Source organism: Astatotilapia calliptera, chromosome 7, assembly GCF_964374335.1.
Source record: "Astatotilapia calliptera chromosome 7, fAstCal68.1, whole genome shotgun sequence".
NCBI lineage: Eukaryota > Metazoa > Chordata > Actinopteri > Cichliformes > Cichlidae > Astatotilapia > Astatotilapia calliptera.
In genome coordinates this window covers 69,103,483-69,117,914 of record NC_137428.1, presented here as the reverse complement: position 1 = coordinate 69,117,914, position 14,432 = coordinate 69,103,483, and the positions used below count along the sequence as shown (strand labels likewise).

At 49.8% G+C, this 14,432-nt stretch overlaps 1 protein-coding gene across 5 annotated transcripts in view; it reads right to left on the bottom strand.

Annotated features, from left to right (window-relative positions):
• znf423 (zinc finger protein 423) overlaps positions 1-14,432 on the bottom strand; it is a 130,952-nt gene that overhangs the window by 62,065 nt on the left and 54,455 nt on the right. For 4 of the 5 annotated variants that reach the window (XM_080304002.1, XM_026176815.2, XM_080304000.1 and 1 more), the window contains 11 exons: positions 5,301-5,478; positions 4,756-4,880; positions 4,452-4,533; positions 4,300-4,375; positions 3,917-4,197; positions 3,549-3,832; positions 3,090-3,470; positions 1,881-2,062; positions 987-1,526; positions 729-879; positions 46-603 (listed from right to left, as the gene is read on the bottom strand). In XM_080304002.1, coding sequence (XP_080160128.1) covers positions 46-603; positions 729-879; positions 987-1,526; positions 1,881-2,062; positions 3,090-3,470; positions 3,549-3,832; positions 3,917-4,197; positions 4,300-4,375; positions 4,452-4,533; positions 4,756-4,880; positions 5,301-5,478 — 2,838 coding nt within the window. The remainder of the gene's footprint in view (positions 1-45; positions 604-728; positions 880-986; positions 1,527-1,880; positions 2,063-3,089; positions 3,471-3,548; positions 3,833-3,916; positions 4,198-4,299; positions 4,376-4,451; positions 4,534-4,755; positions 4,881-5,300; positions 5,479-14,432) is intronic. The other variant, XM_080304001.1, reaches the window with a different exon arrangement.

Sequence of the window (14,432 nt, the reverse complement as noted above, 5' to 3'; positions counted from 1 at the left end):
GAGGACTCGCTTCCTGACGATGACAGAGTACGACAGCATCGTTACCGGCGTCGTCTTCTCCCGGCCGGATGTTGTGGTCACGCAGTCGGTGGTTCTGCAGCAGGGACTCCATGGTGTAGGCAGCGCCGCAGATATCGCAGGCGTACATGGGCTCTGAATTATCCAGCTCCTCCTCTCCTCCGCTCGCCTCGTGGCTGTTGGCTGCATCTCCCCCCTGGCTCGACCCTCCTCCCACCGCTGCGCTCTTCAGCAGCATGTTCTGCAAGTCGGCTTGCTCGGCAGCTGCAACCGTCGCTCTCTCCACGCTTCCTGCTCCTCCGTTGCCACTTCCTCCTCCTCCTCGCTTGGAGGTCTGCGCCAAACCGTTAGGCGTCCCGTTCTGGCTCCCGCTGCTCCCGGTGCCGCCTCCATTGCCGGTGATGTTGCTGCCATCGAAGACGCAGTGCTTTTCTCTCAGGTGTCTCTCCAGCAGTGAGATGGCGTGGAAAGCTTTGCCGCAGAAGCGGCACGTGAACTTCTTGCTGTGCGTGGTGATGTGACACTGGAGCTCCACTTCTGTTCCAAAGCTCTCCCCGCAGAAGATGCACTTCCGGGGCTTGAGTCCTGTCAGTCAAAGATCAAGTTATCGTGAAGATGAATCCGTGGCACAGGAACGGGAAATATCAGACATTCTTTTCACATCGTAATCGTGTATTTGTTAAACGTAACGCGGCACAGCTGGACAGTACCTGCACCGAGACCTCCCGGGAGGCCCGACCTTTGGCCCAGATGGTTATGTTTAACGTGCAGCTGAAGATCCGTCTCCTTCCTAAAGTCCCAGGCACAAGCTGTGCAGCGAAACAGCTTCTTCTCGTTGCTGTGCTTCACTGCCAAATGCACCTGGATGTGAGGCCAGAGAAACAAACTCTTGAGCAGATAAACTTTGCATCTTTCGGGATTCGTGTCTGCAAAAGGTCACACTCAACAACGAGCCACGTGTCGTTTACCTGTATAGACACCTTGGAGTCAAAGACCTCCTGGCAGAGAGTGCAGTGGTACAAGACAAACGTGTGCATGTCGAGCAGGTGTTTCTGCAGGTCGTCCACCGACGAGAACTGTTTATCGCAGCTCTCGCACACATACTGGGTGGACGTGGTGGTGTAGTGTACCGTCAGGTGTTGGAGCAACGCCTCCTGTGACTCAAAGTCCTCCTTGTTGCACTGGGGGCAGGACTGGCGCCTCAGCAACATCTCCAGGTGCGACTTGAGGTGGGCCTGGAAACCCTCAAAACTAGCAAACCGCAGATCGCACTGGTTGCAGGGATAATCTCCGTTGCTCCCCATGGATGGAGTGGAGTCCCCTCCGAGCCTGTGGCGTTTCGGGGAGGAGATCTCGACGTCCGACGAGGCGGGGCTCAGGTCTGCGACTTTGGCTTGCCGTTTGTTGTTGGCCAGCGGGATGTTCTTGTGGTTCTCCTTTATGTGCTTGGTGAGCTTGAGGAGTGAGCCGAAGATAGGAGAGTTGGTGCAGTAAGGGCAGGAGTAAACCTGTGCGTGGATAATAACTCTTTACTTTTTTTAAAGGTTATGATGCAATACGCCGAGTCGTCACACAGCGACCGACAAAAGTCATTTCAACCACTGCGAGCTTACAGACAGAATCACGTCAGTGTGTTAATGAGTTATGAACGCTGGCTAACAGCTACTCGAAGTGTCTTTGTAGTGTGAACAGTGTGTCAAACAGCAGCATGTTTCAGTGTTTCCACTGTGAACTGTGGGTTAAAAAGTCTCAGTCCGACTAACAAACGACACGATACGGGAACTGAATAACTAACGAGGAGGGCGAGCTGCGTTTCTTCTTCTTACTGGTTACACTTAACAGATTTTACAGTTTTTCCTCACCTCCATGAAGGACTGAGATCCAGCCTGAAGTATGGGAGACTCGAGTTTGGCCACCGCTCCACCTGATGCACTTCCTCCACCTGTTGCGGAGGTGCAGTGTGTCTGCTGAATGTGCTCCGTCAGCGAGGACTCTGTCAGGAAACCCATTGAGCACTGGTTGCAGAAGAAGGCATGGTTCCCTTCTAGGATGGAGAAGCTCACTTTAATCGTTGCAGCAACAACAGTCACAGGAAATGATGACACTGTACTTAACACCATGTAACCGACAAGCAGCTCACAGCTGACCTGATGCAGTTCATGCTTAACCCTTTAAGACCGACCATAGAACCAAGTCCACCAGAGCTTATTTTATATGTTTACATGCTGTGGAGCCATTTTTGGGAGCATTTCAAGTTGCTATACATCAATACAACCATTATAGCCCAGATTTGAATAATATGTCTGCATTAAGTGCATAGTGATTACATAAATTGCAAAAAACTACAAAAAAATTTAAAATCGTTTTTGTTTTTTTAACATATTTTTCTAGTTAGAGAAATTTAAGAGGCTTATCCCTCAAAACTGTAAATACAAAAAAGTTGCACAAGATAGTTTCCCACCACAGGAAATTTATTTTGAGTGTCTTCATAGTTTTATTTTTGAAATACACCAATTTTTATATACTGCAGGAAAAACGAAAATAAATATTATAAAAAAGCAGCATAAGCATCAAAATAAACTATTTAAAGCAGTGCAATATGAGTCCTCAGCATCCCAGAAACGACACAGAAAGTCATAAAGTCAAACATAACTTTTAAAAACACAAGTGTAAGCTCATGAGGCCCTGATGGTAAAAAACTACATTTCCGCGAAAATGACGTCACTTCCGGTTTCGGGCAGGTCATGGCGGACATACGATAGTTTGCGCTGACGTCTATTCCAACGTAGGAAGTGTTACAAACAGCTGATCGGATCGGCAAAGCGTGTTTCTGGAATATTATGTTTGTGTTGCTGCAAGTGCTTTTTATGCAGTTTTGCAAAGCTATATGTGGAAGGAAACTGTGACCGAGGACAAGCTGATGGCATCAGATGTAAGTACAACTCCTCCGGTTTCATATGCAAAATTTTTTATTGCACTAGCTTACGTGGTTGCAGAGCTACCGGGATTTAAAAATAGTTACGCAAAACAGAGCGTGTCCGCTCCGACCGGCTTTAAAGGGTTAAACACACCTAGTGTGGTGGATCCTGCCATGATGCCACCGGGCAGGCAGTGGGAAACCCTGATGTGCTCTTGCAGAGAGTTGATGTCCCCGAACATGTCGGGACAGTAGTTGCAGTGGAACGCCGTGACGTTGGTGAACTGCAGCAGAGGAAAAGCCGCCGCCGCCGCACCCACCGTTCCTCCGCTCGCACGGTGAGCTTTGCGCACGTGCTCGTTGAGGTTGTAGAGCGTCGGCAGAGTTTCCAAGCAGAGCTGACACGTGTGGCTCTGTTGCGGCTTATCTGCATGGATGGTCTTCAAGTGGATCTCCAGCACTGCCAGACTGTGGAAGTCTCTCTTTGAGCAGTAAGGGCAAGAGTACGTCACTTTACCCCAGGATCCTCCCCCGCCTGCACAGACACAAAGGGTACTTTAGTGAGACTAACTGGTAACTGTGCAGTTACTTTGGAGATAAGTGGCTAACGCACCTCCGCCTTGATGGCCCAGGTTTATCCCCACGTCCTCGCCGGTATCGCCGCCTCTCCTGCGGCTGCGTTCGCTGCCCTGGCCGTGCTTTAGTGTGGAGTCGGGGGTGGAGCCTCTCTCCAGGCTGGCGCTGGAGTCTGGAGTGGCTGAGCTCATTGAGGCGACGCTGCCCAGCGCTGGGTCGGGACTGGCAGCGCTGTGATTAGACGAATCGGGCTGGCGATGGCTGTCTAGGTGGCAGTACACGTCCTCGACGGAGGGGAACTGCTCCGAGCAGACCGGGCATCTGTGGACACAGAAAAGGCCAGAGGTGAGTAATGGTTATCAAAGTGGTGAGCGGAGAAGATTGAGAGGTAAAGCTCTGCAGTACTTGTGTTTGCGGTTAGCGTGCTGCGTTTCAATATGCGTGAGGAGCGAAGCCTCGTCAAGGAAGATCTCAGGACAGTGGATGCACTGCAGGTCGGCCCGGTCCGACAGCTGGGGGTGTCTGGTCAGGACGTGTTTTTCCAGCTCGTCGGTCTGACTGAACGTCTCCTCGCAGTAATCGCACATGTACAGGTCCTGCTCCAGGTCGCCGTCTCCTCCCGCTCCCTTCTTTCCTCCATCTCTCTCGCTCCTCAGAGCGAGATGCTCTCTGTTCTTACGGTGAGCCTGCGGAGTCAGACATTCAGACGCGAGGACGCACGTGCAGGAACAATACTCGCATGCAGTCGTGCAGTGCACCTCATGGTCAGTGCCACAGGTAACACTTACCTGCATGTGGCTCTGCAGCGACGAGGTGGAGGAAAAGCCACGCTTACACACACTGCACTTAAACGGTTTGCTGGAGCTGGGCGGGGCATTGAAACAAGAATCAGCACCGATTCTGAGCGCTTTATTGTGCTGACAGGTTCAGAAGCAGTTACCTGTGCGTCTTCAGGTGGATCTTTAGGTGATCAGAGCGAGAGAAAGCAGCCTCACACTCCTGACAGCTGTACTTCTTATCTCCTGAATCATTGAAAGGCAAAAGCTTCACTGATGATGTTAAAGCAGAAACTAGACCTACAGTTTTCCTTCCTCTCTGCTTCATCGAATAACAACTTCACAAACATCATAGTTTGTAGTTCTCAGACAATCCTGACATGTAGGATTAAAAACAGGGATAGAAGACGTGCCGGAGAACTGAAACGCTGGCCAGCAGCTCGTCTCAGGCGAGATGTCCGGACGTACCTGTGTGGAGCTTGACGTGGCGGTCTCGGCTCCGCTTGTGTTTAAACAGACGGCTGCAGAAGGTGCACTTGAAAGGCAGCTTGTCGCTGTGGATCTGCTCGTGTCGCTTCAAGTAGCTCAGGCGGCTGAGAGAGACCAGCAACAACGTTTATTGTGTTATTGCAGCAACACTTACAGTGATTTAACAAAAGCACCGTGTCAAAGTAACTGGATGTATCAGACATCTACGAACCGTCTTTACAAAGCGTTGGTTGGAAAAGGACGCTAGCGAGGACAGAGTGGGTAATACAGAGGATGATGATGATGATGACGGTGTGTGCGTGACAGCTGTTCTTAAAATGGTTCTTGACTCAGTCCCCCGAGAGGTGAGTGAGAAACGTATTCACCTCACTCCCTTTACTGTTTGCCTTAGTGGTCCGTGTGTTACCATGGCGATACTGAGAATGCACGCTGATTTTCATAAGCATGGAGATGCATCTGAACGTGTTACCGTTTCCTTCTACTACCTGCAGACGTTTCCGAAGCCAAACATCTGAACGTGGTACCTGAAGGACTTGTCACAGAACTGGCACGGGTACGGCAGGCCCGCTCCTCCCTCCTCCTCGCCGCCAGTGGCCATGCCAAGGTCACAGCAGCCATCGGGTATCTGCGAAGGCGATGCCACATCCTTACTGGAGGGCGAGGAAGGCACCCAGGATAAACCTGCTGGGTCATCATCACCGTCTGAGACAGGGAGACACAGAAAGTTTACAAGGAGTACTGCGCCCCCCTTTTTTAAAATCACAGTTGCAGATCAGCGAGTAAAAACTAACCCCGTCAGAAACAGCGGGGAAACAACACTTTCACCTTTCTTGGAAGGCAAAAGGGGAGAAAGAGTCTGCGGAAGGTAAAAACATTCAAATACAAAGACGAAAACAGGAGGATGGAACGAAACTGAGGGTAGAGAGAGAACCAGAGCCGCTCGGGCATCAGCAACATCTAAATAGAAAGCTCCAAGAACTACGTATCCCCGAAGGAGCCCAGAAATAAGGACAGAGTGTATTTTCTCTCCCTTCGTTCTCCCTCGTTCCCTCCTCCTCGCCTCCCTCCTCCCCCGTACCTCCGTCTGTCCCCGAGGACCATAGATCCGCCTCATCATATTTTCATTAGGGCCTTGGCAGATTGAAACGTCGCAAAAGCGATTAGATGATGTGGAGAGCAGAGCGGAAAGATGGCGATATTCACTCCCTTTATCTGTCATACATAGGAGATTATGCACTGCTCTTTTCCTGTTTTCCTCCCTCGCTCTCCTTCTTTCTCCCTCCTGTGCAGTCTGGCACAGAGGCGACAAAAAGGCCACGACTCCTTTAATAGACACTTCAGAATGGATTTGAGGCGACAAAAGAGAGGGCTGAATAATGCTTGATATTGTTCTGTTTCTCTTTGTGCGCTCTGCGACGGAGCACAGCGTGGCTATTTAGCATTTGCCTGAAAAATGTAAAGGAGCGAGGAGATCAGAGAGGAAAGGAGACGTTGTTGTCTTTGCTTTTATCTGACGGCTTTATCAACTGGGCCAGCAACCAATCACAGAGAAGACATTTGTGCCAAGATTCACTACGAGCGCAATATTTCTGCAGCCCGACGCCCTGTGTGCGTTACACAAGTTTGATCGTTTTAGAAATCTCTCCCAGCACACACACATGCACGCACGCACGCACATGCACGCACGCACATGCACGCACGCACATGCACGCACGCACATGTGCACACGCACACACACATGCACGCACACACATGCACGCACACACATGTGCACACACACACCCGCACACGCACGCGTGCACACGCACACACACATGCACGCACGCACATGTGCACACACACACCCGCACACGCACACACGTGCACATGCACACCCGCACACACACATGCACACACGCCCATGTGCACACACACACCCGCACGTGCACACGCATCCACATGCACGCACGGACACACACATGCACACGCATCCACATGCGTGCACACACACACACACACGCACATGCCCGCACGCACACACTTTATACAGCCTCTGTAGAAACTATCTACACCCTCACTTATCTTAACTGCACTACTGTATAGCTCTGTGTAAATAATCATTCTGTACATTCGATAATCTTTAATCCTACAACTGTTTACAACTTGCATAGTTCCCATTTCTGTATAGCTGTATATCCCAGATTCTGTAAAGTTATTTATTTCATATTCTGTATAGTTTTTCATATTTATATCCTGTTCATATCCTGTACATAGCTTGTACTCACTACAGCCTGTACATACTTATAGTTATAGAATATTCACAACATACTTCATACCGTGTACATTATAACATACCATAATAGACCCATTTCTGTAATATACTCACATATCTATATTATTGCTAATATATATTGTAATATATCTATATCACTAAAGCACTTCTGGATGGATGCAAACTGCATTTCGTTGCCCTGTACCTGTGCATGTGCAATGACAATAAAGTTGAATTCTATTCTATTCTATTCTATTCTATTCTATTCTATGTGCACACGCACCAACCATCTACAATGTGTGTGTGGCGGCTCTGCTGTGGATTGTGTCTCACTGAGAGGGAGTGGAAACAGTGTGATGAATCGACCGTGGGGTAAATGTCGGCACGGCGATGAGCAAATAGGATTCTGTGAGACTTAGATTCTGGGATTACTTAGTGTGACAGATTCATGAGTGGGAGATTCTCCAAATGGACCAGAACCAGTATAATGGACTGAGTGGAACTCACGGTCTCATGATGGGGGGCAAAACCCCCAATAACTGCTACTGTGACAAAAAAGTTCTTCATGTGTCACTGAAGTTCAGCCTCCACGGACATCAACAGACAACCGTATTTAAGGCTCTGCTGTCACTCCACAGGACACAGGACTCAGAACGCTTACTGACGCCGTCTCACTCATTCTCTGTCAAACACGACTCGGGTGGAGATAAAGAAAAGGAGTGAGTGTGTGCTCGCCACCTTACAGACGTGTGAGAAAAGTGGCAAAAAGGAAGTAAATAACCCCCAGCCACCCCTTCAAAAGAAAAGTCTGTGTGGACGCACGCTGGTCATTAAAGGCATGTATGAGTCAGTCAGTGGTAACGCTTCTGAGGTGGGAAAGTGGCTGAACAGAGACAGGAGGGGAGATTGCACCGCGGAGATTTAGTTCGAGCAAGAGGGTGAAATCACTTTTTGAGGGGGGGGTGTCGCGAAAGAAGGGGAGGAGAGATTAGCGTCATTAAAGAGCCCTAATCCTCTGACTAGCGTGGCTGGCGCTAAAATGGAGGATCACACGGCTTTTTAACGGCGCCTTTGTCAGTCGGCCACGAGGGGACCTGGCAAGACAAGGCCGCGTGGCAAACTGGGAGAAACTGGAGGACGGGGAGGGGGGGCGAAGAAAATTTCAATGAAAAGTTAAATTAGAGAAGAAACCTCGAGAGGAGGCGAGATGAGGAGGACGGATGGGGTGGGGGGAGTAGAGAAAGTGTTGAAGGAGAAAAAATAAGAGAAACAGGCGGACGCCGACACACGCTGTTCCTGCCCCCGTCTCCTCCTCCTCCTCTCTGTTCTTCTCTGGCGAATGAAAACGAACGAGCGGAGCGACCACGGGGCCCCAACCGCTCCGCTCCGCTTTATCTCTCACTCTGCAGTCTTCTCCTTTCCCATCCATTCCCTCTATTCTTCCTCCCTCCCTCTGTCCTCAGCAGTCCCTCTCCTCTTCCGTCTTCATCTCTCTTCCACTCCCTCCCTCCGTCACCTTTCATGTTGTTACTCATTATAGCACTGACATCTCTCCCTCTGTCCCTCCATCTCTCCCACCGTTCCTCCCCTACTGGTGTTGGCCTTCACCCCCGTGTCTCGGCCTGGACGGGACCGAGGGAGAGAAGGCGGGGGAGGATGTTCCAGATGGACGGACTCTGAACTCCAAAAGAGAGAGAAAAGATGGTGGGATGAAAGAGGAGACGAAAACGAGGAGAGGAGAGGACCTATGGGTGTGCACTAAAAGATGGAAAAGAGCAGACAGAAAGTTAACGGACCGCCCGAGTCTACCTGAAATGACAGACGAGCGCACAAACAGACACATGCAAACAACACACCCACACTCCCCGCGTGTCTCTCTAATAGGCTAGACAGCGCGGCAACGTGTGGAGGACGCAGCCTCGGTGAAACGCTGTAATGAAGAGACACACACGCTGATCGACTTTATGTTCCTGCCTCCCCCATCCAAATTCAGCAAGTTTGTCATAACTGTCACACACACAGAGAAATCTGATCAAAGCCGCAAAATCTACATTTAAAAGAAACTTTGGAGACGTCGAGGTCTTCGTATGCAACGATTAGAGCTGCCGATAATTACTGGAAACCCTAAAAATAAAAACCAGCAGGTACATCTGAAATATCGCATGTGTGGCTGCGGTGCAGCGACTGATGAAATGAGTCAATGAGCTGACAGCCAAGAACAACTCGGGTTCATTTAGCTAGCCCCGGATAACGATGTCGGCTAAATGCCTGAAATGGAAATACAATCCATGTACGTCAGGCTTTCGCTCTTTTATACGTCTTTGATGTTTGAATCAAAGACGCTCAGCTGGTAGCAGCAAAAGGCTTTCAGGTCCCAAGGCTGCTACGAAAGCTGAAACTGCCTAAGATACTGAAGTGATATTATCAATGAATAAAAAAGTCATCTGTTAGGTTAACCTCCCAATTAGCTGTCAGAATAAAATATTATTCAAATAAAAAAGCATAAATTGGAGTGAAGGACACCAGTGAGCTGGTATGGTCGAATATTCTCTTTAATTCTAATTTTGCATGAGTGGATGAGAGAAAGTCGGACAGGGCTGCTATTCCAAGCATCCCAGGTACAGACTTGTTCTCCCCCTCTCTTCCTTACGGCCCAGTTCCTCCCAGTCCAACTCTCCACTCCACCTTTGAGGCTGGCCATCAGCCCAGACCTGCACCTTTACCCCACAAGACCCCCGCTGACCTTATCCCTCCATCCCTCTCTCCCTCTTCATCCTGCCTCCATCCGCTCCCTAGGCCCCCTCCGATGGCCCCAGGCTGCCCCAGGCGTGCACACACACTCACCACAGGGGGCAGAAAAACAACTTCCACCCTTGGCTCACTCTGGGCAGCCCAGCACACACTCATTCTGGCTCTGACCATCTCACATATGCACACAAACACAATTAAAGCCTGACTCAAAATCCCACACTGAAGTTTGATGAGAAACGTGTCATCATTCGTGCACCCTTCGTTCACGTGAACAACATCCTGCAGCTTAAAATAACAGCATCGTCTCAGACCCATGTTGAAAATCATTTCGACGGGCCGCAGCATACACCTGACGATTACATTTCACTAATAAATTGCACAATTTGTGTGTTTTGCTCCGAAAAAGCAGGCTTGATCGCATTTACTGAGGGAGGCTGCTTATTACTTTGCTTGGCTGTGATGTTGGACGTGGAGTCGCAGTCGTGACTTGACAGTAACGTACGAGCCTTAACGTGCAGCAATAATCGGACGCTTTGTCCCACATGCTGCACTAGCCAATCGGCACAGCCAAACAAGACAATAGAAGAAAGATCCCTACCTGGCTCTGTGATTAGCATGCGAGTTGACATGGCAACCAGTCAGCTGTGCTTAGCTGACTGGTTGCCATGCATCGAGATTTGCACAGTAGGACTTTTACTTTGACCAGTCAGATTGTTGGAGTGAAACTAACAATGCTTCGTCTTATTTTCATAACCAGCGAGTACCGCAGATAAAATCATGACCAGCTTCTGACTCTTTCTCTTGAGCATGCACCCCCCCACACACACACACACTCAACTGGTGAAGCGGTTTACACATATGCGGACCCGGCTGCATCCCTGGCCTACGCTCCGAGGACCCACAGTCCTCTGCTGCTGTCCTCGCAGCTCACACGGGACGCAGTCTGTCGGGAAAAACGCACACAAATGGATACGCGCACGAGCTACAGCAAGGACAGACAGCGTGGACAGACAGAGAGGACGCTGCGGCAGTCTGTCCGGGGCTCGAGCCCGCGAGAACACGACGGATGGACACGCACAGAAACACATGCATTCACACGCTCTAAGCAGGCGACGGGGACCCTCACCTCCTGCCCTGGGAATGGGTCCGGCTGCTTTGGACGCTTTTGGGCGCCAACTGCTCCATATGGGCAGTGTGTGTTTGTGTGTGTGTGCAAGTGTGTTTGAGGGCAGAAGGTTAGGGGCAGGGGGCTAAGGATGGGGGTGGGTGGACAGCGGGCTGGCAGATGACAAGTTTGCCCCGAGTATACAGCATAAAAAACGCTACACAAATATCAAATAGTGCATTACACACACACAGAGCAGCTCAACAATCTAAGACAAGGTCAGCGCAGGTCATACAAACAAATACTGAAATGCACATAAAGAAGTATGTGAGGATTAACGCGCTCAGCTCTGTGGTTCAGCTGCTAAATGAGCTTTCAAAATGTATGCGAGCGCATTTTAGGGGCTATCAGAGTAAGAACCTGTGACATTACTGCCATCGATACGACCAGCAGCGCCACAAATACAGCGTGCTTGGAAACATCGTCTTTGATGGCAATCAAGAAGCCAATAAAGTGATGGAAAAAAGCCGCGTACATAAAGAGGTACACGTCTGGTCTGTCTCTCCCACGCAGCATGTGGCAGAGGAGGTCTCACATCTGCTTCCTCTTAACCACACTTCCCTCTTTTTTTGTATCCTCTCCATCTTCAGACTCCTTCTCCTTTAATCTCACCGTGCCCCGTTTCCCTTTGCATATTTACTTCATCAACTCTCAGTCGAAAACGCCGAGCGAGGCACCTAAACCGGGAGAGTCGGCGGCTGCGTTCCCCGTGCGGCGAGCTCCTCGTCCCTCCGTCCATCTCGTCTGCTGTTTGTTCACTCAGAAATGAGAACCAGCTGTCAGGCAGAGTGTTAGACAAACAACAACACCGTGCCAACGCACACATACACAACATATGCACGTGTTTTCATGAAGACACACACACAGAGTGGTGTGATCCCATTGTGTGCATGCCGGCGGCCATATCATCTATTTATAAGAATGAGGTTTGGTGGACTGGCAGACCGCTCACTAACCTAGAAACACATTCACCTGAGTCACACACACACACACACACACACACACACACACACACACACACACACACACACACACACACACACACACACACAAACATACAAGGAGGCTCTTGGACATTTACTGAAACACCCACATAGCTGCAATAATACACACAGTTATACGAGGAGCCAAGTTATATTTCAAAGCATTGTTAGTGTTGCCTTGTGAATAATAACGGATAATTAGTGTTTAGTGAGAACCACACACAGGATCATGTGTGCATTCATCATTTTAAACAAACTGCATCTGCTATAAATGGATGTGACTGATGTATCAACAACACACACACACACACACACACACACACACACACACACACAGGTCCTCCCACATTCGCCTACGCGTACGTGGGACCTATAAATAAGTGATGCAGGCAGCTGGAGCTTGCCGTTGAAAACTCAAACACAGTTACACACATAGACTCAGGTAAACAAACACACTCATCTCTCTATATGTAACACAAATACACATGCACGCAGTGTTTACAAGCCTCTCCATCTAGAGCAAAGTAACTGAGGCTTCCAAGTGAGGGATCAGAGGAGAGAGCAGGAAAAATGAGGGATAAAGAGACAGAGAGGCTCCTGACGTCCCGGGGGGGCAACAGCAGAGGGGGGGTGGTCTTGTGCCCAGGGGAAACCCGAGAGCAAGCTGTGAGAGGCGGGTACTGCCAGCCCAGCGCTCCCCTTCTGGAAAATGGGATCCTGGACAGCCCCCTACTCGCAACTCTTAAACCCCCCCATGAGAGACGCACACACACACACTGAAGAGGAGTCCCCGAGGGAGGAGCAGAGCAGAGCAGAACACCTGGACCTGCCATTACTGACACACTCAGGGATTAGTGGCACAGACGGCAGGAGAAACAGAGAATACACACTGGGACAGACACGTACACGACCGAGTGATGTGCATAAATATGCACAAACACATGCAGCCAACGACTAAAGACGAGCAAACCAAAACAACAAAGACAACTGAGCAGACATTAACTGCAACGTGTTTTATGTGACTGTTTTCACCCACCCGGACGTCCTGATTGTGATTCTGACCAAATGATTACAGCATCTCTGCTTCAAACAGGGAGATAAAATGGTACCGAGAGAGGCAACGCAAGCTTCTCACCCGAAGACATTTAATCTAATGTGTTTCATTCAGAGCTGGTGTAGATGTGAGGCCTGACAGCAGTCGCCAACATGACCCACCTCTCTCTGATATGTGTAGAATATGTGGGCGCACACAGAAATACAGCTGGTCGCCTCATCTCTGTGGTTTCACCTGAACAGAGCGCGAGTGCTGGAGAATAATTACTCGTCTATTAAACCTCTCTGTCCCTCGAGAAAGAGAAGACGACAAGCTGAGGGTCGAGGACGAGCAGAAGGGAGGAAAAAGGTGACACGGGGGGTGGGGGGGCACCAGGAGGCAGACACACAACAGAGAGACTGATCCTTAAAATACTCATTGATTCATGTGATATTTAAACTAGTTAACTTTTCTCTGACAACGAACAGACTACAAACACAAACTGTACCAACATTCTTTACATTCGACGTGCAGATGTGGTTTTACAGAGATCAGAAAGGATGAAACCAGGATAACGGTTCAGAGCGGTGGTGAAGAAGCTCTCAGAACAAACGTCCAGAAAAGAGGCTCCTGTGTGAATTAACGACCACACGCTGGCTGCAACAAAAAGCAGCGCTCAGACACACACGGAGGCACGCACACACAGAAGGTAGTGTTGGGAAGAAAGTGTGTGTGTGAGTGAGGGAGAGAGTGAGGTGTGTAAATGTGTGTGTGAATGGTGACATGAAACAGATCAAAGGGGGGGAGAGGTCGGCAGGGCAAAGTCGGGGAAAGACAGAAAGACGGAGGCCGGGGGGTCCCGTAATTACAACCTACATCCGCCAAGCTGAGCCGCGCGTGTGTGTGTGTTCGTGTGCGTGTGTGTGTGCAAGCGTGGCTGTGGAATGAAGGAGGGTTTTGAGGGTAAATTGCTCTCTTCCACACACCTCTCTACTTTCTGCTCTCTGCTGTGTCCGCCCAACAGGAAAAGGAAAGGCGCACACACAGACACACAAAACTGCACAAACCCTGAGATATGCAAACACTTTGAAGAACAGATACAAACATCGTTTCACAAAAAGCTTCAGGTCACAACTATCACAAAGGTGTGGTATGAAACATAAGTACACGTGCATGTGGCTGCTCATAGGAGAAAATGGGATGTGCACACACACATGCGCGCACACACACACGCACGTGCGCGCACACACACAGTGGGTGGGAGTGTCTGTGGTGAAGGGGTGCAGATCAATGGAGACCACTGACTGGTTGGTCTGTGCAGCAGAAAAGCAGATCGCTCTGGGACCCAAACTATTGTACAGTACCACACTGGCTTCAAACACACACACACACACGTGTGCACATGCACACGCACAGCTATAGACCTGCAGCTGAACATTTGCACATGGACACACAGGCACAGCAAAGTCAAAC